The following is a 23,489-nucleotide window of genomic DNA, read 5'->3' as shown; positions in this document are numbered from 1 at the left end:
TGGAAGAGGAGGAAAAATATAGGCTTCCAGCCTGCAATGCATTTGTACCAAGTCCCCTACCCTGCACAGCAATTTCTGCAGCCATCCCTATTAAACCACTAACATTATTAGACTGTACCGGGAGGCCAAGCAGAGAGCAAGAGCGAATGCTGCAACAGATGGATTTCAGGAGGGAATTGGAACTGCTCCAGTCACATCCATTGTGCTTTAATTGCTTATTTTCTTCCATTTCCCACTCCAGGGCGAAATGAGGGATCAGCTAAGAGTTCAGCTCCCATCAGACACTTCAGCCTGAGATATCTTCCCATCACCAATTCTGCATAAAGACACCCCTAGAGCTTGAGTGATAAACCCAAGAAAAGGAACGTATTATTGACACAAAGGGGAAACATGCCCAGGCAGAATGAGACCTCAGCCCACAGGATGTCTCCAGGGTCTATGGAAGCCCAAGAGTCCCAAAAAGGTTCCATCAAGGTCATGTGATCTCAAAAACCAAACTCTTCTTCTGTTGCTGAAGCTCATTTAAAGGGGCGGAGCTGCAGCGTGGATCCAGAATTTACACCCCCCCCCTCTTCAACTGCATTCCTTCTCCTTCAGGGATAGTGCAACCCTGTCCATGGCAGATAACTGACCCGATTTCTCAGATCTGGTAAACTCACACACAGGGCCTCCGTCTTGCCAGGATTCAAGCTCAGCTTACTTTCCCTCATTCTGCATGACAAGGCATCTCCTGATGCAGATGTTACGGAGAAGCAGGGCTGTTGTGTCATCAGCAAACTGATGGCACCATGTCCCAAAATTCCTAATGATCACTCCCAGTGGCTTCCTGTAGATATTAAATAGCATTGTGGATAGAGTAGTTTCTTGTAGGACCCCACAGTGTAACAAACAGGGAGACATAAAGCACTCTCTCAGCGCTACCCTTTGAACTTGGTCATGATCATGATTGCGGGAGGAAAGGGATGCTAAGAACAAAATAACTGTTGGTGATCATGCTTTTTACTGAATGCCATGATTTCATTTCAGCAGAGAACTCACAACACAAGCAATGTGCAGCCAATTGAGTCAAGGGTTTTTAGATCCATCATCGCCCGTCTTTTAAAGCAATTGCCCATTGCACTTCTTCACCAACACCTGCCCCACTTCCTAGGAGCTCAAGAGAGCGCTCCCCACTCAGTGACTGGTCCAAAGCCACTGGCCAAATTTCATGCCCTCTGGGGTCCAAGTCCCACGTTGAAAGGACTTCCATGTCAGAAAGGAAGGCAGCTTAAAACCCTCTCAAAGGGTTCAGGGAAGGAGATTCACAGTTCTCTGTATCCTGGCCAGTCAAGCTGCATATCCACAACGCTCAGCCAAAATAGAAGCCACAGTTTCCCAGCCAGCCCCTGCTAATCCTGGCACAACCCATCTTAGATGAATATTGGGAAAACACAACATGCAAAGTAGCAGAGCTGGGAGGGAGGGAATGAAAAGAAGCCTAGATGACTGGGATTTTTCCAGCCTTGCATATGTGAAGTGGAAAGATGACGTAAGAGGTGTAGGAAAAAGTTGTTTCAAAGCCTTAAGACACCAGCCTCAGAATTTTGAGCGTAATATAGTCCATTTCCTTAGTGGCAGCCTCCAACGTCAAAGAGCCTGGTTTCCAAACTCAGCTATGCATTCAATTCACCATTCCTCTCTTCCTTGCAGTTTCCAGGAACACCCCCTGCTCATTTCTTGCATCATGCACTCAACAGCATGCCCAGCTTTGTACCCTCACCCTGGTCCTCTTCTTAAGGCAAAAACAGGCAGTCCAACCCTGAGCTGCTTGGGCTTCTCAGCGTTTCCTCCCTGCATTGCCACAGAGATTTTCCAAGGCTGCTTCCAATCCGTTTCAAAACTTCGACATTCCTGGCACCAGAGAACAAAATCAGAGACTCTGGCAGAACAAGGACACTGAGGAGTTTCTCCAGGAAGCCAGCTGAAGACAAGAAAGCTACTCCAGAAAGCTGCAGCTATCCTAGCTGGCTCATTTGCCCGCTTCCCTCCAGAGGGGTTCAAAGGCTACAGCCTGACCAGAAAGAGGGGTGGGATGTTTAGACATTATGCTCCAACAGAACTATTAGAAAGTGATAGCAGTGACATGTATGTGTACATGCAGGAACATTTTATAATGCAATCAAACACATGGTGTTGTGCAGTTTGCCGCAGACAGAAATACTGGACCAGAACAGCAAGTATCTAGCTAAGCCTTGAAGAAACATAGGCAACTTCTCAACTCTCTATTCTCCAGTCAGGTGCAGCATAGATTTTCCCACTCAATACAACCACTTTTCAGATAGCAGACTGTATAGTGAAACTGGCACCTTCTAGCCTCAAGGTACATGTGCTCTTGGGTATGGTTATACAGTGGTACCTTGGTTTACAAACTTAATCCATTCCGGAAGTGTGTTCTTAAACCGAGGCTTGCTTTCCCTATTGAGGCCTCCAGCCGCCCGTGCCCTTCCACCATTCAGATTTTGTTCTTAGACCGAGATAAAGTTCACAAACCGGGACATTACTTCTGGTTTGGCGGAGTTTGTAAACCAAATCATTCGTAAACAGGACTGTTCTTAAACCGAGGTATATCAAATCCACGGGGGACGGGAAGGAACAATTTCAAATGAGGAACTCTTTATTGCTTCCCATTCAATAGCATTCCCCTTCCTTCCCTAGCAAGGGGATTTGTGGACAAAGTCTTTCTTTACCACAAAACCTCCCAGAGTGGTTGGGGAAACCCAGCCAGATGGGCAGGGTATAAATAATAAAATTAGCATCATTATTAAAGGTAAATGAAGCTTATATGACCTGTCGGGTTGTGGCTGATCCTAGCCCAGAGGATTCTAGAAAACACGAGGCCGATTCCAGAAAGACAACTGTGCAGCGCTCTGTGTTGATCTTGCTGCAACAGAGTTGTGGCACTTTTCAATATTAACAGATATGGTGTCACATAAGCTTCTGTGGGCTAGAAACTTCACCAGATGCATGAAACGCTGTCCTCAGCTGGGCAGATGAAGTTGATGGACTACATGGAACTGGCGGAAATGACTGGCAGAATCCGAGACCAGGGAGAAGAGTCGGTGGAAGAAGATTGGAAAAAAATTAAAGACTATCTACAGAGACACTGTAAAATTAATGAATGTCAGAAGGATGCTGGAATGAAGTTATATGGCTTTAGCAGAAATGTTATAAAGAATTAAGTAAAAATAGATTGTTAATGGGCCAAAGGGGGAAAAAGTAAGGTTAGACTGTGTTAAGATAAATTATAGGACAAAAATTGAGAAAGATGGAAAGGATTTGCTGAAATAGCTAACTGAACTAGAATACAAAAAAGGGAGGTGTGAGGAGGTCGTTGAAACAAGTAAATGAAAGATAAGATATGGAAATATTGGATGTGTTTTTAATTGTTTCTGTTTTTATTTCTGTTTTGTTAAGATTAGTAGTGTTTTTTGTTTTTCATGTATTGTATTGTATTGGATTGTTTTGCTTCGTTTAACTTTTTTTCTTCTTTTTGTAATCTTTAAACTCTTAATAAACAGTACTTTAAAAAAAAAAGAAACGCTGTCCTCAGCTGGTGTGTGCACTCTCACACACACTTAAAAGTGTGTGTGTGACAAGCTGAGAGGCCAAAGGCCATGGCATATTAATAGCTGCTGTAGGTCTATGCAGAACCCAAATGTATGCAAGATAAGAAGAGAGTGACTCTTTCACAACAGCAGCAATTGACAATAATATACTCTTTCCTATTACTCCGTGCTAATGATTATCGGCAAATCAGATTTATTCAGTTCAGGCTTTATTGAAGGAGGCATTTCCTTCACGTTGCAGCTTTTAAATTATCAAAAGCATGATTAGAAAGATAGCATTATCACCAATTACTGCTGTTGTGAAGAGGTCAGTATTCTGATCTTGTTCACTCTGCGACTGCAGCTTCCGATCTTTCCCGGAAAAGCCATCAAAAGGGAGGCCACTGCTGCCGGTTCTTTTCTCTTTCTAGACGTGTGTGATGTATTAGCCAGCCAACTGCAGAGAATGCTTCATGCACCTGATAAAGCGGACTCCAGTCCACAATAAACCTGTCAGTCCGTGAAGTGCCACAAGACCCTTTGCTGTTTTTAGAAAACACTAAGAGATTCCCGTTTGGTAGCAGCACTTATCTGGACTGGGTCCTATGTCAACTCAGAGAAAGTACAAGCTGGTTCTGGGCCCTTTGAGGAAGTGTTATGACTCCATAGTGCAGCCCATGCTTTGGATGCAAAAGGATTGCAGTTCAATCCCTGGCATGTGCAGGAAGAGCTGGGAGACGTCCTGCCCAAACCCCAGAAGAGCTGCTGCCAGTCAGTGTGGACAGAACAGAGCTGGATGGGCCAATGGTCTGACTCAACCCGATGAAGCTTCTTAGGTTCCACATCCAGGATCAAAAGACAATCTTCCCCGCAAGAGGATTGTTGGCCCAGAAATGGAAGCAAGAAGAAATCCCGAGGAAAGAAGAATGGCAGACGAAATTAATGGACTACGCAGAATTGGATAAAATGACAGGAAGGATTTGAAACCTGAGGGACCAGAGATTTACAGAAGATTGGAAGAAATATACAAATTATTTGAAGAGCAACTGTAATCAACAAATTACGCTAGTATAAGTTTTCTAAGGAGGAATATATGAAATATTGCAAAGAAGAGAGATATTAGTTATGATATTTAAACGTAACAGTGAAAGTTAGAAATGTAAACTAAAGGGAAAAGATTGGAAATTTTTCAGATGTGATTGATGGAAGTCAAAAAAATTGTATAAGATATAAAAGTATGTTTAATAATTGTTGAAAATGATATGCTAAAAAACTATATATATATATTTTATAAAAAAAGACAATCTTCCCCAGAAGAGGCAGACCATGACGTGCCATTCCTCATCCTTTAGTTCTTATCGCACGGCACACATGAACAACTTTGGATCTGCTGGCAAACACTCAGCAGGATCTTCATCTCCAGAAGCAGGGACTCCCCTGCTCCTGAACAGCAAAGCAAGGATATTGGCCCCCTCCCTGCCAGGCATCCTCAGCGCACCTGGGAGAGAAAGGATGGCAGAACGCCAGTCTCACCAGGGAGAGCTGCTTGTGTCACTTGCCAAGTGGCACACTGCTGCCATGGCGATAGGTGCCAGAGGAGGGAGGATCTGCATCATAAAAAATAATATGGGTAAACACGAGCCAGAGAGCCACCGCATCACCAGGCAGAAATGGGCGTTATCTTACACAGCCAGATGCTGAAGCAAGCAGTTTCAAATGTGAGCTCCTGACAGCTGGAATTGCTTTTCCCCTCCACAAAAGAAGGGATACCCTTCTGGGAACATGTCAAAAGGAGTGGTGATACTGCGGCAGGGATGCTAATAAGCCTGTGAGGGTCGGCATTTGCACACTGAGCAGAATCCAAACTGTTGCACACTTCCTTCGCCCAGCCTTTGATGTTTCCTCTCTCTCTTTCTCTCCTCACGCCCCATTCCCAGAAGGAGACTAGCCATTTACATGAACACATTTAGCAATGCAGAGTGGTTGAAGTTCGACACTTTATCCTGCTAAAGCCGTGTCTTAAAAGGATAGCTCCAAGAGGATGAAATGTACACACACTTAGCACACACCTTCGACCAATTACTCACCATAAATCTGGATTCCAGGCAAGCCCAGAGAATGCAGATGGGCCTCCTGTCCTTACAAATTTAAACTTATTGAAATTTCACAGCGGACTCACACTGAGCCCTGGGCTGCTGCAGCATCTAATGAGCAAAATAAAAATTCTGATCAGGACTGAGGCAAGCACTCCCTGGGAAACCTATGCCAATGCTGCAACGGGCTTCTATTTGCTGACGAAGCACCAAGGCACGACAAGCTGCCGGCCCAACATTCCCAAGGAAGAACATCAACCTGGACCGTACAACACGGCTGTGCGTGCTTTGCACTTAAAAGTATTAAAATACTATGGGAAAGTAACCAAGTTACTTTATTTTTATGGGCTGTAGTTGAGTGGCAGATGCATTCTGTAAGCCCCAATACCTGATCTGTTGTGGTGTTACAGTGAGCATGAGTTCTTGAAAGCGCACCAACTCCTGGGCTCTGCATCTGATGTTGCAGGCCCACCTGCTGCCACTGACTCAACTGCTCTGGTGTCAGAGGGTCTAGTCCAGGGGTCAGCAATCTTTTCCAGCCGTGGGCCGGTCCACCATCCCTCAGACCATGTGGTGGGCCAGACTATATTTTGAAAAGAAAAAAAAAACGAATTCCTATGCCCCACAAATAACCCAGAGATGCATTTAAAATAAAAGCACACATTCTACTCATGTAAAAAACATTAGGCAGGCCCCACAAATAACCCAGAGATGCATTTTAAATAAAAGAACACATTTTACTCATGTAAAAACATGCTGATTCCCGGACCGTCTGCGGGCCGGATTGAGAAGGCGATTGGGCCGCATTTGCCCCCAGGTCTTAGGTTGCCTACCCCTGGTCTAGTCAGTCCTGAGGGTTTTTTTGGGGGGAGGGGGACTAGAAAGTGAATTCTATGTGAAATTTAACCCCTCACTCCCTTAGGCTGAAACTCCTGGTCTTTGTAAGCACAGATCATCTGAGTGGTATCTGAGCCTTTGTGAGACAGGAACAGAAAACTCTTCCTACAAGGTAGGATATTTGGTGGATGAAGGCACACTATTAGGGCTGCTCTGTGCTTGTCTTAGGGCACACTACTCTTAATTTTACATACAACTTCAAAAGCATACTTGTGGCACTAAAGGAAACCTGCATAACCCCCCAGAACTGCACCAAAAAAAAACCCCTTCCCTGTCTCAGGCCTCGTTTACCTAGGCTATTTCGGTTTAACTCATCAATACTCTGTGTTTATAGATACCTAGGTATGAGTTAGGAGTGATTAGGAGTCCAGATTTGTTCATGCTAAAGTACACTGCTGGCAAACAGGAAGTCCAAATGGTGGCCAGCACAACACCCAGCACAGCAGTATGTGAATCAAACTTCAGAAACAGGGAATCATAAGCAGCAGTCCAGGGAGAGGAAAGTACCTTTGCCCAGAAGAGATCTGCACAAGCTGCCCTGCTCGAGTGGCAGAAGAAACCCAGAACTGACTAGCTGGCCTGTGGGTGCCAGAGACACTGAACCTTATGCTCACACTAAACAGCTGTCTGCACATGCCCCGCAGCAGTCCTCATATCCAGTTAACCTGAAGCTCATTTTCTGAAGCCTTGACAGTGTTTCGCCCCCAGTTTAAACTTCCACTCCCAGACATCACCATATGGCACCTCCTCTCCCACCAAAACTATGGCACCTTCTCTCCCACTGGGCTAGAGTCTTCCTTGCAGCTACTGGAGGTATGCATGTGGAGGAGGAGCTGAATCTATGTGTTTCATTCCCACCTGAAAACTAGAAGACTTTTCATCAACACAGCCACCTCAGTCTTTGTTAAGCGAGGCCTAACCAATCCTTTCCTCGGCTGTTAGCTGCTGTGCTCTAGTGAAACATTTAAGCAGACTTCCTTTTTCTTTAACACTGCACCTGGTTATTGGCCAAAGCATAAGCTGTTGGAGACTCAGGTGTCAATATTCTGTTAGATGGAATAATAAATTCCATGGATTGGAATGACACCTTGAGGTCTAAGCCATAGGCAACACACTGGAAAGGGGCTTCTGAAAGTTAAGAAGCTGATCGTTTCTGCTGCTGCCCTATTTACAGAGCGATAACAGCCATCTGCAAGGGAGGAAGAGAGAGGAAGTCAGGGACTGAGAGAATGGTCCCTGAGCAGAGTAGGCACAGAGCAAAAGGGAGAAAGATGTGCTGGGAACTAACTGGTGCCAGAATGCTGTTGGTCACCAAAGGCTCAAAAGCAAGGTGCGTTCCTCCAACCTTTGTTTGTGGGACAAATCATAGAATCATAGAGTTGGAAGAGACCACAAGGGCCATTGAGTCCAACCCCCTGCCAAGCAGGAAACACCATCAGAGCACTCCTGACATATGGTTGTCAAGCCTCTGCTTAAAGACCTCCAAAGAAGGAGACTCCACCACACTCCTTGGCAGCAAATTCCACTGTTGAACAGCTCTTACTGTCAGGAAGTTATTCCTAATGTTTAGGTGGAATCTTCTTTCTTGTAGTTTGGATCCATTGCTCCGTGTCCACTTCTCTGGAGCAGCAGAAAACAACCTTTCTCCCTCCTCTATGTGACATCCTTTTATATATTTGAACATGGCTATCATATCACCCCTTAACCTCCTCTTCTCCAGGCTAAACATGCCCAGCTCCCTTAGCCGTTCCTCATAAGGCATCGTTTCCAGGCCTTTGACCATTTTGGTTGCCCTCCTCTGGACACGTTCCAGTTTGTCAGTGTCCTTCTTGAACTGTGGTGCCCAGAACTGGACACAGTACTCCAGGTGAGGTCTGACCAGAGCAGAATACAGTGGCACTATTACTTCCCTTGATCTAGATGCTATACTCCTATTGATGCAGCCTAGAATTGCATTGGCTTTTTTAGCTGCCGCGTCACACTGTTGGCTCATGTCAAGTTTGTGGTCAACCAAGACTCCTAGATCCCTTTCACATGTACTGCTCTCAAGCCAGGTGTCACCCATCTTGTATTTGTGCCTCTCATTTTTTTTGCCCAAGTGCAATACTTAACATTTCTTTACATTTGTTTTCGCCCAGTTCTCTAATCTGTCAAGGTCGTTTTGAAGTGTGATCCTGTCCTCTGGGGTGTTAGCCACCCCTCCCAGTTTGCTGTCATCTGCAAATTTGATCAGGATGCCCTTGAGTCCATCATCCAAGTCGTTGATAAAGATGTTGAATAAGACCGGGCCCAAGACAGAACCCTGTGGCACCCCACTAGTCACTCTTCTCCAGGATGAAGAGCAACCATTGATGAGCACCCTTTGGGTTCGGTCAGTCAGCCAGTTACAAATCCACTGAGTGGTAGCATAGTCAAGACTGCATTTTACCAGCTTCTTTACAAGAATATCATGGGGCACCTTGTCAAGCCATTCAGAAGTTTGAACTGACACTTCAGAAACAGACAGTGAAGATTTTCTCCACTCTGCCTTCAAAACGGCACACGGCACTTGCGCTGTAGTCAGCCTTAGCTAAGCTCACACTGTTTCTACAACGTCCAGGGGGAATGGGGCCTCTCCCAGGCATTGCTGTAGTAAGCCATTCACAATCAAGGCAGGCTCATCCTGTCCTTAGAACTAACGGCACACACACAGACATTTAGTCCTTGCAAGGTTAATGCTGCAGGTGTTAAGCATTTCTGCGAGAGGCAAAACAATACGTCAAGAGCGAGACTGCTCCCAAGAAAGCGACTGCGCACTGTAGTACTTATTTATGAACCAGCCCCTATCAGACGTTTCTGGTGCCATGCCAACCCTGCTGCCTTAAACATTCCTGAACAGCGTGGCCGTTTGTTCCACGTACTACAGACTGGGAGTTGTGAAGGAAACAAGAGTGCGGAGAGTCCCCCTCTGCCAACAGCCCCCTTGAGAAGCCAGGAGCTAGAGAAAGAAAAGCCTCATTCTGCAGGAAGAGGAGCACAGAGGGGAGTGACTAAGACGCTGGCAGGATCTCACGCCCCAGCTCTCGCTGGCTTGCTCCAAGCCTCATCCACAGAGGGAAAAGGCTTGCCGTGTGCAAATGCTAGCCACAAATGGAAATATGAGGGTGGGGGCCCTGTGGCCCTCCAGATATTGTTGGATTACAACTCGCATAAGCCCCAGCCAGGCAGGTTGGGTAAATGTTGCTGGCCCACAGGTGCTCTATCCCTGTATTACATTTTAGGCCCCCATGCGAGTGCTCTGTCACTCTACCCTCACCCACCCCCGGAAGATCAATTTAAAGAGCTTGAAAATTGCAGGTGGGAGTAATTGGAGAGCTCACTTATGCTTCTCACAGAAGCCATCTGTCCACCTTCATTCCACAGAGAATTGCAAAGTACTCCAACCGAGCAAATGCTATTCAGCTTTACCGTCAGAGTTATTCATGTCCCCTTCAGAGTTATTCATGTCCCCTTTCCCCTCACAACACAGATTCTATTTAGTAGTCATTCAAACAGCAAACATGCTCATTTTGAAGTGCACTTTGGAAAATATTATTTACACCTTCTAGTATAACTGCGATCAATATCAACACATTACGGCGCACATGTCTGAAGCAGTTTGCAGCACCTCGAAGCTATTAGCCTGCATATGTCTCTCCCGCACCCAAGCAGCCGCAGGGATGGCTTTAGGATGAAGCAGCCTGTCTGCTCAGGGCACCGGAGTTTTTGCTCTACATCAAGAAGCAAATGCAGCCTTGCAAAGAGTTTATGCAAGAGGGTTGTCCACTCTCCAAGCAGCACACCAGCCACAGCAGGAAATGATTCTGATTTCCCAACCACTGTGGGCGCAGCTTAATTTTCAGGAATGGGGGGTGGGGCAGAAGAAGTGATTGTAGGACCCAATACAACAGTATGTGGGGTAGAAGGGGCAGGGCAGAAGATCCTGGAAACATTAGAAAGGGCATTTCTCCTGTGGCCAGGTGAGAAGTATGAAAGGGCTAAGAGACACAAAGTGGGGACCTCTGTCTCGGTGGCCAAAGAACCACACTGCATGGGCCACATGTAGAAATGGAATGCCATGCAAATATCCAGCCCTAGCTGCTGAAGTACGAAGTTCAATGTTCCCTGGTCCAAGCTGGCAACTACTGGTCATCCAGCCATTTCTTTGCCTGCATGGCCTTAAACCTCCTCAAGCAACTCAAGTGAGCAACTCTGTGTCCTTGGGAGCGAGGAGTCGGCAGAATCTGCTTAATCCAGTTTTTGCTAATATTTTGGGAAAGGGCATTATCTGCTTTATTTACCAGGCGTCTGCTCATAGCAATCATCAGAAGCATTTCCGTCGGGCACTTTAGTGGAAGACTTATGTCAGATTAAAAGCTCAGCTTTCCTATGAGCTGCTCTTTGGCAGGGGCTTGCCTTGAAATTCAACCATAGCCGAATCCTCTGCTTTTCAACGGAGGGGGCATTGTTCACTTAAAAAGTCCAATCCTGCACAGATTCAACCCCCGCCCCACCCATACAGGGTGGTGGTGGTGAACCATGCAACTCCCATTCTTTTCCACTGCACTCCCCAGAAGGATGTGCCAAGGTTCTGCCTGCTCTACCTAACAGCTTCCCAAAACTTCAGTTTCTGCCATCTCACAGGCATGTTGCATACAGCAGTCACAAGCCGGAGCGCCCTATTTAAACAAACATTCACTTACCACACAACCCATATATTCAAAAACAGCTCAAATGGCATGAGCTGAATGGAAGCTCCTGCAGCCAATCGGAAGCTGCACCTTGGTTTGTGAACGGTTTCAGGAGTCAAACGGACTCCCGGAACAGATTAAGTTCGAGAACCAAGGTACGACTGTATTAGACTGAAGCTTTTTGTTCAGTGTACAGACACAGAAGATGAAATGAGGAAGCACCATAGCTCAGTAAAGGGTGCACATGCTTCAAAGGCAGATGATTCAAGGGTCAATCCCCCGGTCTCAGTACCAGTCTGAAAGACCTCTGCCCAGAACCTTGGATCCAGAACCAGACCAAGAATCATATCAGGCAGCTCCTTACATCCATAAGGAAGTTATAGTCTTGGTGAATACTGAATCCCAAATTTTGTGCCTGAAAATTCAAGACCTAGACTGCTGAAAGTTGTCAGACAAGCTAAACAAGAAAATCAGCACTCACTAACACGCGCCCGAAATATATATCTATTTTTGGGTTATCACAGAATTCAATGTGAGCTGGTGAGCATATGATCCAAATTAGATTGTGCCAAAATTCCAGGTGTGCGTGCACAAACATCCATGGTGGTGGTGGTGGGGAGTTAAAGGAGATAAAAGCGGATCAAAAACAGCTGTGGAAAAGAGCCAAATGTTTAAAAAGATGACAGCTGTACGAGTGGTTATGTTCCCAAATGCATTTTGAGAATCTCAGTCTCTTCATTGAGGAATCCTTGGAAGACTGCTTGGATTGAATCATAGAATCCTAGAGCTGGAAGAGACCACAAGGGCCATCGAGTCCAACCCCCTGCCAAGCAGGAAACACCATCAGAGCACTCCTGACATATGGTTGTCAAGCCTCTGCTTAAAGACCTCCAAAGAAGGAGACTCCACCACACTCCTTGGCAGCAAATCCCACAGTCGAACAGCTCTTACTGTCAGGAAGTTCTTCCTAATGTTTAGGTGGAATCTTCTTTCTTGTAGTTTGGAACCATTGCTCCGTGTCCGCTTCTCTGGAGCAGCAGAAAACAACCTTTCTCCCTCCTCTATGTGACATCCTTTTATATATTGGAACATGGCTATCATATCACCCCTTAACCTCCTCTTCTCCAGGCTAAACATGCCCAGCTCCCTTAGCCGTTCCTCATAAGGCATCGTTTCCAGGCCTTTGACCATTTTGGTTGCCCTCCTTTGATTGAGGTGCCTTTTCTTGCAGCTCATCAGCAGTCTAAGAAGCACATATGACAGTCCTTTGATAAATGTCTCTCCCTTGCCCTCACACCCAGAAAGCATTGGGATCATACCCACTGGTGCCTCTGTCTCCCTTCTACTGTGTTTGAGGAACTTAAAAACACAATCATGTTATTTCCCAAGCAGCATGACTTCTTCCACTTTGGTTTTCTTCCAGCAGGGGCTACTTCCAGCGTTGGGAGAAAGAGGCTGGGGAGAGGCAGTTTCGGGGGAAGGCACAGAACTCCTCTTCCCAGCTTCTCACACTGTACTTTCAAATCTACCTTTGTAGGGATTCTCAGCAGCAACCAAATTCTGCTATATGAGTCTGTTGCCAACACTTCCCATTTTGGCCTTAAGAGGCTGCCCTGTGGATCCAGAAACTGTATTTTGAATCTTGACTACACCATGAACAAATCAGGAAGTCACATTTGGTCAGGCTCACCATCTAATTGCAATATGGGGATAATATCAGCCCACCTTATTGGTCTGTTGTAAAGCTCACCATAATATAGTCTGCATGAATCACTTGAAACACTCAAAAGCACTATATTAAAGCTAAATATTAATACATAGTAGTAGTAGTACACGTATTGATATTGGAGGATGCCCAACCATTTCCCTATGCAAGTCAGAAGCTAAACACACAGTTACACAGACAGATAAACACATGTGTAAGTGGTTGCCTGCCTGAGGCTGTTGGCTAAGGAATTTCATTTTTAGGAACCGATTCAGTTGTCAGTCTTGTTTAACATCTGTAGCACGCAGAGCTCACAGCTATACTTCAAAAATAATTCAGGATTTACACACAGTAGAAAACAGAAGTATGGGGATCACGCATTGGCCAGATGGCTATAGGTGCAACCTCTGTATCTTACAGAAGGCATCCCAAGTACCACCATTCACAGAACACCAGCTGTATGTAGGAGGGACAACTTGACCCACATTTTGCAGGGAAGATTGGTCAGCAGGAAGAAATTTAAGATGGCTACAGAGTCGTTTTACCAGAAATCTCAACCAGGTGCACAATCAGATTCTTCAGGACCATACAGAGAACTGAGTTTCCACAAGGTGAGAGAACTCGACCAGGGCAGCCTGCTCACCTAGCTTGCACAGACATAGCCGGAATACGGCAGTCGGAAGCAACGTCCAGGCTGAAATCACTGAAATGACTGGGGAAATCCAGACGTATGGCAACCCATGTTGGAAGTCTACGTTTTGCTTTGCATGGCAACCCTAAGTAAGATAGCATTCAAGTATGAGCTGGCTGTAGGAACCCTCACTTCAACAGCTACCAGCCCACAATCTGACCTATTGGCAAGTTCTTTGCTTCCTTATAAAAAGGAGCAAATTCTGATTCACACACAGCTGTTTATTCAGACCTAACACACACAAGGCATCATCCCATGCACGGATCTGCTCTTAGGAGACACACTTTTGTGGGTTAAATTGTGCATGTGGAAGTGGGACAACATGAGTGGTTGCCCACAGGCTGGTGAACAAGCAAATGACCACACAACTATATTATTTTACATAATTTTTATCTCCACCCTTTAGCCCCCATCTCCTACCCCATTGAAAGGCTCCCATACTCAGGCTCAGAATACTGAACAAAAGCACACAACCAAACTGTCCTCAACTCTTCTGAACTCACATCTTCTCTCTTAGAGCAAAGCCCAACCAAGCAGATCCAAAATACCACATACACAAATCCCATTAAGTGAATATTTAAATCCATGGAGTCTGGGCCAAACTATTCAGGCCCAAGGTTTATTCCCACAGAACATCCCTGCATTACTACTGTTACAGGAAGGAAATCACTGTTCAACATGACTGCGTCAGAGGGTGGATTCCCTCAGCTATGTCTATATTCATCATGTCTTGAAAGAAAACTTCCTGAGTGACGCAGAAGTAAATAGAAGCAACTGTGAGAAAGTTTAAAGGACTGTGGCATCACCTACACAAAGAAGAGTTCTGGAAATCCCAGAGCTGGGAGGGTAGTACAATAATAGGCTCTCTCTGGAGTCTCCCACCCAACATTCCCGAAACCCCCTGCTTTGAAAAAGCCTCCACTGGGGGCAGAGGGAAAAGAGAAGAATCAAGCTTATCCAATCCTCGCTAATGTCACTTGCTTCCAAAGAAATTGGGTGAGAGAGGAAAAAACTCAAGGGTGGTTGACACCACTTAATTTCTGGAGGGAGGGAGAACTGTCAAGGCTCATAACTGCTTGGAACTTGCATCATGTGACCTGGAAGCTCTTGTGTCAGATGTGTGGCATGCTGCTGTTTAGTGGTACAGTACTCTGCCTGCTTGCAATTTCACATTTCAGAGCAACGAGCTCTGGCACCAAAAAGGGGAAAGGATGCAAAAGGAAGGATGGACAAGCACAAAGATTTAAGGTAGAAGTGAGCAACCCGCGGCCTTCCAAAAGTTGCTGGGCACCAACTCCTGCCCCAGTTAGCATGGCCAAGGGTGGGGGAGAATGGGAGTTGATGTCCAGCAACTGCAGCGAGGACACAAGTGCTCACCCCTGATCTAAGGCAAGGGAGAATGTGAAAGCTCGGTGAGCAGCCTTTGTTTCAGCACAGCTAAACTGCAGAGAATATACTGGTGGCTTTATCTCTTCTCTCAGGGCATGGCTTGCTTTCCAAGAGTACAGCATCAGGCTCAAGAGGCGTCCTATCAGAAACAGCTTTGTTGGACAGCTCCACCGAAGCCAAAAGGACCAAGGTGAGCACACTGCAAGGACACCAATCCTGACATGGAAAAGCCACGGCACAAATACAAAAATCACAGAGGAGCAATCACATCAGGAAACTTACAAAGTAAGGCTTTGGAGTTAGCAAGCTCTCACTGTTAGGAGGGGGTGTGTGATGGATGTGAGAAACTTCTCTCAGGGCCCAGATAAAGAAGGTTCCCTGGCGCTATTTTCAAAGGACACCTTGCTGGCAAGGAACTCAAAATGTGGTCTTTAAACTTTCATCAAGCCTTCAGTTCTTGCTGACTATGAATCTTCTCAATCTATCTTGTCCACACCTCCCTAGCTCTGAAAAACATCAGGAAACAAGGGCTCATAAACAAGGGCTCAAGAAATTGGTAACCATGATGCAGACTCTCATGTAGTGTCCTGGGGCCTACATGGCAAGTTACAGCTTTTTCCTCTACAAGCTAGTTCATAGTTCTCATAACCAGAAGAAAAATAATGAGCCACTTCTACTAAAAACTGAGGTCTGGCCTTGCAGGTGAATTTCACAGTTACTAGATTGCCCTAACATTATACTAGTCCACCAACTGACCAGTATACTGGTCCATCAGCTGAAGATCTTTTGCAAAGTTTTACCTCTTGGTCACCTGGAAGAAATTCTAACTCATCATAGGTGACCAGGTAGCTATTTAGAAGCCTAGCTGACCATGCATCCAACCAAGTTCCTAAAAAAGAAAAAAAAACTAATAACCCCATATATACTGCAAAGTGAAATAACTATTGAAAAGTCAGGGTAATTTCAAGAGCAGTTGCAATGAAATGTGCCTCTGCCAGCTGGGAGTGAATAAAAACTCTTAGAGACATTAGAGAAAGGCCGCAAGAGTTTCTCAGGAAAGTTATTTACCCAGCGTTACTGAGCCACTCCCTATGGATACTGACCTCTGCCCTAGAGAAGAACCATTGCACTCCTCCAATTGTCCTTTTTCCAATTGTGAACACCAAACAAAAATAGACCGCCACAAACACAGTTGGGGTAGAACACAGGTTGTGCAAAGCATACCAATCAAGTACAGGGGTCCTCAGATGAGGCTCTGCTTCAGCCAGGAAGCCTGTGTTTGAAACTTCCCGCAGTTTAGTAAGCTCATTTGAGCCCACTCTGCGTGTGATAACAGTCCCCAGGCTGCCCAAATGTGCTGTGTTCATACTCAAAAGCAAACCAGAGAGGCATGCCGTCCACCTCCTGCATTCTTGGCAACACAAACCATACTAGCCAGAGTTCCCATTGGAGACAAAGTACTGATCCCCACAAATGCCTCCTTCTACAAACTACAGACACTCAGTTCTAATGCATGGCACCTCCCTGAGCTGGAAGTCTGATTGCTTTATACCACCACCATTCAAAACAAGTGGCACCAAAGACAGCAGGGAGGGATAAGTTTTTGCCTGCAGGCCTAACCAGGCCCACCAGTTCTCTCCTTTCGGCTGCACCCACCTACTTGATACCTAATATCACACTTGGCGCCAGGTGTAACCAGTGCTCCTGTTTTTCGGGGGGGGAAAGGTGCTGGCTCTTATCATGAAGGTGTTACAGTAAGTGCCACATTTTTAACATTTGTGGGGAAAGGTGCTGGTGTAGTGGTTAAGAGCGGTAGTCTCGTAATCTGGGGAACCGGGTTCGCGTCTCCGCTCCTCCACATGCAGCTGCTGGGTGACCCTGGGCTAGTCACACTTCTCTGAAGTCTCTCAGCCCCACTCACCTCACAGAGTGTTTGTTGTGGGGGAGGAAGGGAAAGGAGAATGTTAGCCGCTTTGAGACTCCTGAAGGGTAGTGAAAGGTGGGATATCAAATCCAAACTCCTCTTCTTCTTCTTCTGCATACCCTTAAGTGCTGCCAGCAAAAAAGGACTGGGTAACCTCCTGGGCCCTCCGGATTTTCGCATCGCCAGCAAAAATAAAGTACCTGTTTACGTGACGCTGACACAAAAGCTTTGTTCCTATACCATGTAAAAGAATGAATTTCCCCTCTTTCTTCCCCTCAGGCCCATGCTGCCTGTAGCATTAGCATCTCACTCTGAAAATGACTGATCTGCTTGAATGATTCTATGACTTGAAAAGGGAGACTGCGTGGTCTATTGTTGCCCAAGAAAAATCTTTTAATAAAAACATATTATATATACATACATATGGTGCTAGGTGGAAGGCAGATAGAGGTGTGCCTGCAACAAAGTGATTAGCACTTTGCAAACAATGGCAGTCAGCTGACTGTCGTGCAGGATGTTGTAGGCATGCTTTCTGCATTTCTCTCTCTTCTAGGTATATGATGGTAAAGAGACAGGGGGCAGAGAGAGAAGTGGCCATAGCTACTAATAGGTCAAGCCTAGGCACACTTACTCAGAAGTCCATTCCTGTAGGTTTGATGGGGCTTACTCCTAAGTAATCATACCTAGAACCGCAGCCCAAGACAGCTGTCATTTGAAAGTACAAATTGCTGGGTAAACGAATTACCACCTCTCAGATGACGCTGAGTTGGGCCCGTTTGCTCAAGTGCTCTGGAAGCCCTTTCCTGCAATGCACCCATTCCTGCTCTGGGCACACTATGATCTGGATTATGTGGGTTAATCCCGCAGAGGCTCCCATCTATAGAATCTTGCAATGGAGGAGGACAGGGCCGGAGCTGCAGCTTCTGGCTCTTTTCAGATCTCCAGTTTTTCTCCTATACAGTATGGAAGGCTTGCAAACTTGCCAAGCTCCAGAGCCCGCTGGCGCCAAGCCACAAACAGACACGTCAATGTGCTTCGGAAGCTTACCGCAGACCCCTTTCCAGCAGACTAAAACTGAGGAGCATCTGTAACAGAGGGAAAGTCCCCATCTCACATTGCCCATGGAGAGTGCATAAGGAGGAAGGCTTGCTGCAGACATAAAACCATTCCCAAACACCCCCAAAGACACAAAACCGGCTATTGGCGCTCTCCCCGTGCCTGGAACAGCTTAAATCACACCCAAGTATATTCCACTGTTTCGCTGAACACCCCCAACAGGCATGCCACATTCATCCCAATACTTGCACACACCTACAAGGGAACATTACACACCCAGCTCCCCACGCCCTGGCCAATTATGTCCTGCAAGTGCATATCCCTGCAAGCACACCACCCCATCTACACCAGTTAGGCGTACCAGACACAGGGCTGCAGAATTGGCTGGGACCCCGGCGGTCATCTAGTCCAACCCCCTCCAATGCAGGAATTTGCACACACCGTAGTTACAACTCTTGACGCTCCGTCCGAATATCACGCCCCCGTGCATGCATTGCTTTCCCCCTCCCCGCGCTAAAACCGCCTATAGTAATATTTAGCCATTACCGTATTTCCCCGTCTGGCGCGCCCCCGCAATCTCTCTACCGTAATTACCAACCCTTCCCCGCCCCCCCCCAAGCCAGGCCGGATACAGCTTGAAGCCCCTCAGGATTTCCTTGGCGCGCTCCTCCTCCTGGCCCGACATGGTCCCGCTCCTCGCGGCTGGGCTGGGCGCCCCCCGGCCCGGCCTTGAGCTCCCGCTCTCGCTCCCTCACGGACCTGGGCGGGGGCGTCGGAAGGAGGCGAGAGCGCGCCGGCCCGGACCCCGCTGCGCCCGCCGCTAAATCCAGACAGACCCACCAACCAACCAACCCGCTTTGGTCCCGGCTGGCCCCGCCCAGCCAGCCAATCGCCGCCCGCCGGCTCTCGCCCCCCCACCCGCGCGCGCGACTGGCAACGCCGGTGACCAATCCGCGGGCTTAGCGGCGGTGGTGGCCCCGCCTCCCTCGCCGCTGGTCGCTAAGGCAGGGACGCCTGACTGACTGACTGCCCCCCAGGCGGCGGGGAAAGACGGGTGTCGCAGCAGGACAATCTTAGGCGGAAGGCGGGCGCGCCGTCCCTCCAGCGGGGAAAGCGGCCGCCTCTGAGTGAAGAGCGCCCCCTGGCGGCCGGATCTGCGGGTCGCGCTAGACACGCGGGTATCCTTCATACGTTACGCGCTCATTGCGTGTGTGCCTTTACGGTAGTTGTGAGAGACTGTGGGTCCAGTCCTGTGTGGGTCTCTTTTCTTTCAAACCACACTTTTCAGAATAAAAATTTACTCCTGCCATAAAATATAAAATATTTTTATATTTTTATATGCCACAATATATATATATATATATATTGATAAGCAATAGATTGGAAAATAGATAGATTGGAAAAGAAAAAGGAACAGCTTCCAGCTGTGCTGGATTTATAACACAGAACACAACTGTTTTATAATACTATCATGGGAAATCCAGAAATTATAAATCACTACCAAATTATAATTATTCAGAAGTTTTCTCCAGCACTTTGTTTGAACGGCGATTCTGGGTCACAACTAGGATTGTCCTCAATATCATGGCTTCATGCTCTCTTGCTCTCATTTTGGAAAAAAAATCTACACATATTTTGCAAATAAAAAACATTTCATTTGACTATACTAATTTTAAATGTTTTTTAAACCTTTTTGTGGGTTGCGGGGTCAGCTATACTGGCCAATGACAGCAAAAAGAGCAGAGTCCTGTGGCGTTGGAACAGGCTAGCAAATTTGTGTTTTATATATAGCAGAGGCTTCAGCGGACTAAAGCTCCCTTCCTTAGAAGTTGAGTTCAGAGACTTTGTCTCGGACAAAGCAGCTGAATGTCAACCCACAAACTGAGAAGTTCAATAAGATTCCTATGGGGCAGAATGGAGAAGTGCTTTCTTACCTTATTTGTGTTAATAAGTCTTAGTAACCCTGAGTGAAATGATCGCCACAAATTGTTGCCATGCAGCCGGGTTCCGATGAAACCATCACAGGCTGTGCTTTTTGCTTCTCATAAGCATTCAAGTCTAATCAGTTTTCTCCTCTACACCCAACTTAGGAATGGGAGAATCCATCCACTTGGGTTTCTCATTTTTCCAATCTTAAGTTTCAGCTCTTCACAGTTCCGCAACACTACCAATTTTTTTTAAGCCCTGATTCTATGATGAATTTATCCTAATATACATGGAATCATAGAAATGTAGAGTTGCAAGGGACCCCGGGCTTCATCTAGTCCAACTCCTTGCAATGCAGGAATCTCAGCTAATGCATCCATTAAAGATGACCATCTGACTTCTACTTAAAAATCTCCAGGAAGGAGGCAAGAGGTGATACCATACCTTCAAATATATGAAGGGTTGTCACCTGGAAGATGGAGCAAGCTTGTTTTCTGCTTCTCCAGAGGGGAGGACCAGAACCAAATGGATTCAAATTGCAGGAAAGCATATTCCAGTTAAACATTAGGAAGAACTTTCTGAAGGTAAGAGCTGTTTGACAGTGGAACAGATTCCCTTGGGGATGGACTCACCTTCACTTGAGGTTTTCAGAGGTTGGGTAGCCACCTGTTATAGATTTGTTAGCTGTGACTCCTGCATGGCTGGATGGTGGACTTCAATTCTATGATGTCTGGTCATCTTAAAAAACAATATCCCTTTTTATTTTTGAGTGTGGTGCATGCAGCGTTTTTATACTGTCAAGCCATACGCCCCACCCCATTGGATTTGCTCTTTCACAGAATTATAGGATTGTACATTCAACGCTTGTACTTGATTTTTTTAAAAAATGATAATATACATTTGGGGGGTATTTCTGTATATCTTTATTAGTAGGAATATTTATAAACTGCCACTTAAGATAAGAATATCAACAGGGTGTATAATAAAATAATAAAAACATCACAAGATTATAAAACCTTAGAGCACAAGTGAGCCCCAACACACACATTTTAGTGCCGGAGGGAAAAGCTTTTTCTTGCTGTTGAGATGTATACAGATAAATGGCAGAAACTCCCCCCCCCCCCATATTTACTTGGAGTGAGAATTTTGATAATATACATCTTTTTTAACCAAAAAAAGGCATGGCAGAATTCAAATGGAAGGATATTGAGCTTTTGCCCTTCAAGCAAGCCAGAATTCCATTTCTCACATAGAAAACAGGCTTGTTGGTCCCCTGATGCTTTTACCCATTTACCCTGTTAGCAGGTCATTAAAAGCAGACAGTCTTCAAGAGCTGAGGGAGCTGTAGCAAAGCAGAGATACTTCAATTTCATCTCTGAGAGACCGATCAATGCTTGTTTTTGTCTTGCAACTGCTGGTCGATGAGCATCCATCTTTTTACTGAGCGAGATTACCTTAGGAGCCCCGGAAGTCCTCGGAGGGCGCTTAGCCGTAGGATAGGACTGAAGCTGTTCTCTGAAATTAAAGGGATCAAGGCAGGGCAGGGCCCAGGCAAGACACCTTGCTGCCCGAGTTAAAAGGACAAGGTGGTCCCCTCTCTCCTGCCTAATTCCATGTGCAGGATGAACTAACTGACAGCTTAATCTTCCTTCCTGCTGGGATACTGACCTGCACCACCAGACCCCCTGTTGCCTCTGCAACCAATCTTCCCTGAACATAGGATACGAACTGCCCTTAAGAGTTTGATACTGCTCTTTTTTGTTGCTGCACAACAACAACATTTGACTGGGTTGCCCCAGCCACACTGAGCGGCTCCCACCAAAAAATAGCAAAAACGTCCCTAAACAGGGCTGCCTTCAGATGTCTTTTAAAAATCACACAGCTGTTTATCTCCTAGACATCTGCTCGGAGGGTGTGTCACAGGGCAGGTGCCACTACCAAGAAGGCCCTCTGCCTGGTTCCCTGTAACCTCACCTCTCGCTCCAACATTTCTCTGATGAAAATAGGAATGTCCTGTTGTAGCACCCTGCTTGTGGTTAACGCTTAGCTGGAATGAAATATTCAACGCAGCAATAGAGAAATTAAAATAATAATTTATTTGTCAGACAAATAAATGAGAGGCTCAGTGGTATATGGTTACCAAGCTCTGGCCTGGCCTCTTGCCATCCTGGCCAGCACTTATATTCCCTTAATCCAGCCCCCTTTGCTCCTCCTGTGGCTGCCTCTGTCCAATCAGCCTGGTTGAAATTCCTATTGGCTGTTTGGTAGAACCAATCACAAAAGATACACCCACAAAAGATACACCCACTTCCTTGCCCTTATAAGGGAGACAAAGAGCTATATATGTGACAAATAAGTAATAATATATCTTACATGGAATCTTAATTACCAGCTCACCTCTTGCCCTCCTTGCCCTATTGCCTTCTAAAACAAATGTTTAATCTTACATTTTTATGTTCAACAGATGTCAAGGATCTTGAGTTTCACATCAATATTGAAAGATTTCCTTCATTTGAAAGTTTCTAAACAAATGCCTGACAACCATATATATCAAGAGTGCTTGGATGGCGTCTTCTGTCTAGCAGGGGGGCTAGGCTGGTGGCTGACTTAATTTCAGGATAAATACAACTCTTACAACCATATGAAATAAGAATCTAGCATTCCTTAAATCCTTTGCATAATTACATTTAAGCCAATATATTTAAGCTAATATATTTCATTCACTTATCATAGGTAGCCTTTTAAAAGAATAAAGCCTTTGTAAAGTAAAAAGGAACTCAGTAAAAAACAGCTTTTAAAAAGAAGCCTCTTCAGTTTACACCTCCCCCCTTTCCCCCTCCTTTCCCAGCCAGCTAGATGCTTCTCCCATTAGCTCTTCCCAACAGCTTTAGAAAATTTCCCAAAAATGCTCTCTTTTCTTCTAGCCAAGCCAGTTGCCTTTTTCACTGCTCTTGGCCTTTCAACCTTGGAAAGAAGATCTGGCTCATTTTACTGAGAGGCACATTGGTATTATTTTACTATTTACCCTTGCCTTTAATTGTGTTTTTTCAGCCTTGGGGCAGCATATGTAATTCTCCCTTTTTTATGACTTTGAGAATTGTTTTTCTACTATAAATCAATGGGGCCCCCTTGTCTTAGGAGAAAAACCTCTTGCCAAGGTTCTTTCTGCCTGGCATGAAACATTTGAAAATCCTTTTTTTTAAGCTCATTTTTAAATACAAGCCTTGATTGCAATATATAAGCTTTGATAAAAAATGCAGGCTTATGATTAGATGCCTCATTCCCCCCTTTCAAGCTCAAGGACCTTCATCCCAAGTGTCCTTGATAGCTTGACCTTCATCATATTCCTGAGGTAAAGCTCTGTATAGGGCCATGATATGAGGTAGAGTTTCATTTGAAACCATCTTGCTAATTGTACTTCTAAAACATGAAATGATACATGGCATCATACACAAAACCATTACCACTACTGTCAAGAAAAACAAGCAAGACAATAGTATCCCTTTGAGTCCTGT

At 45.8% G+C, this 23,489-nt stretch overlaps 1 protein-coding gene across 1 annotated transcript in view; it reads right to left on the bottom strand.

Moving 5' to 3' along the window:
- The window catches only part of PDE6D (phosphodiesterase 6D), a 28,755-nt gene extending 9,847 nt beyond the window's left edge, over positions 1–18,908 (bottom strand). Inside the window, exon 1 of the mRNA XM_083739982.1 lies at positions 18,681–18,908. Coding sequence (XP_083596108.1) covers positions 18,681–18,733 — 53 coding nt within the window. The 5' untranslated portion in view covers positions 18,734–18,908. The remainder of the gene's footprint in view (positions 1–18,680) is intronic.
- Between the last annotated feature and the right edge of the window lie 4,581 nt (positions 18,909–23,489).

The sequence above is a fragment of the Podarcis gaigeae genome (genome assembly GCF_964106915.1).
Source record: "Podarcis gaigeae genome assembly, chromosome: 5".
Lineage (NCBI taxonomy): Eukaryota > Metazoa > Chordata > Lepidosauria > Squamata > Lacertidae > Podarcis > Podarcis gaigeae.
The sequence above is the reverse complement of the archived record's forward strand: the minus strand, read 5'-3'. Positions and strand labels throughout refer to the sequence as shown.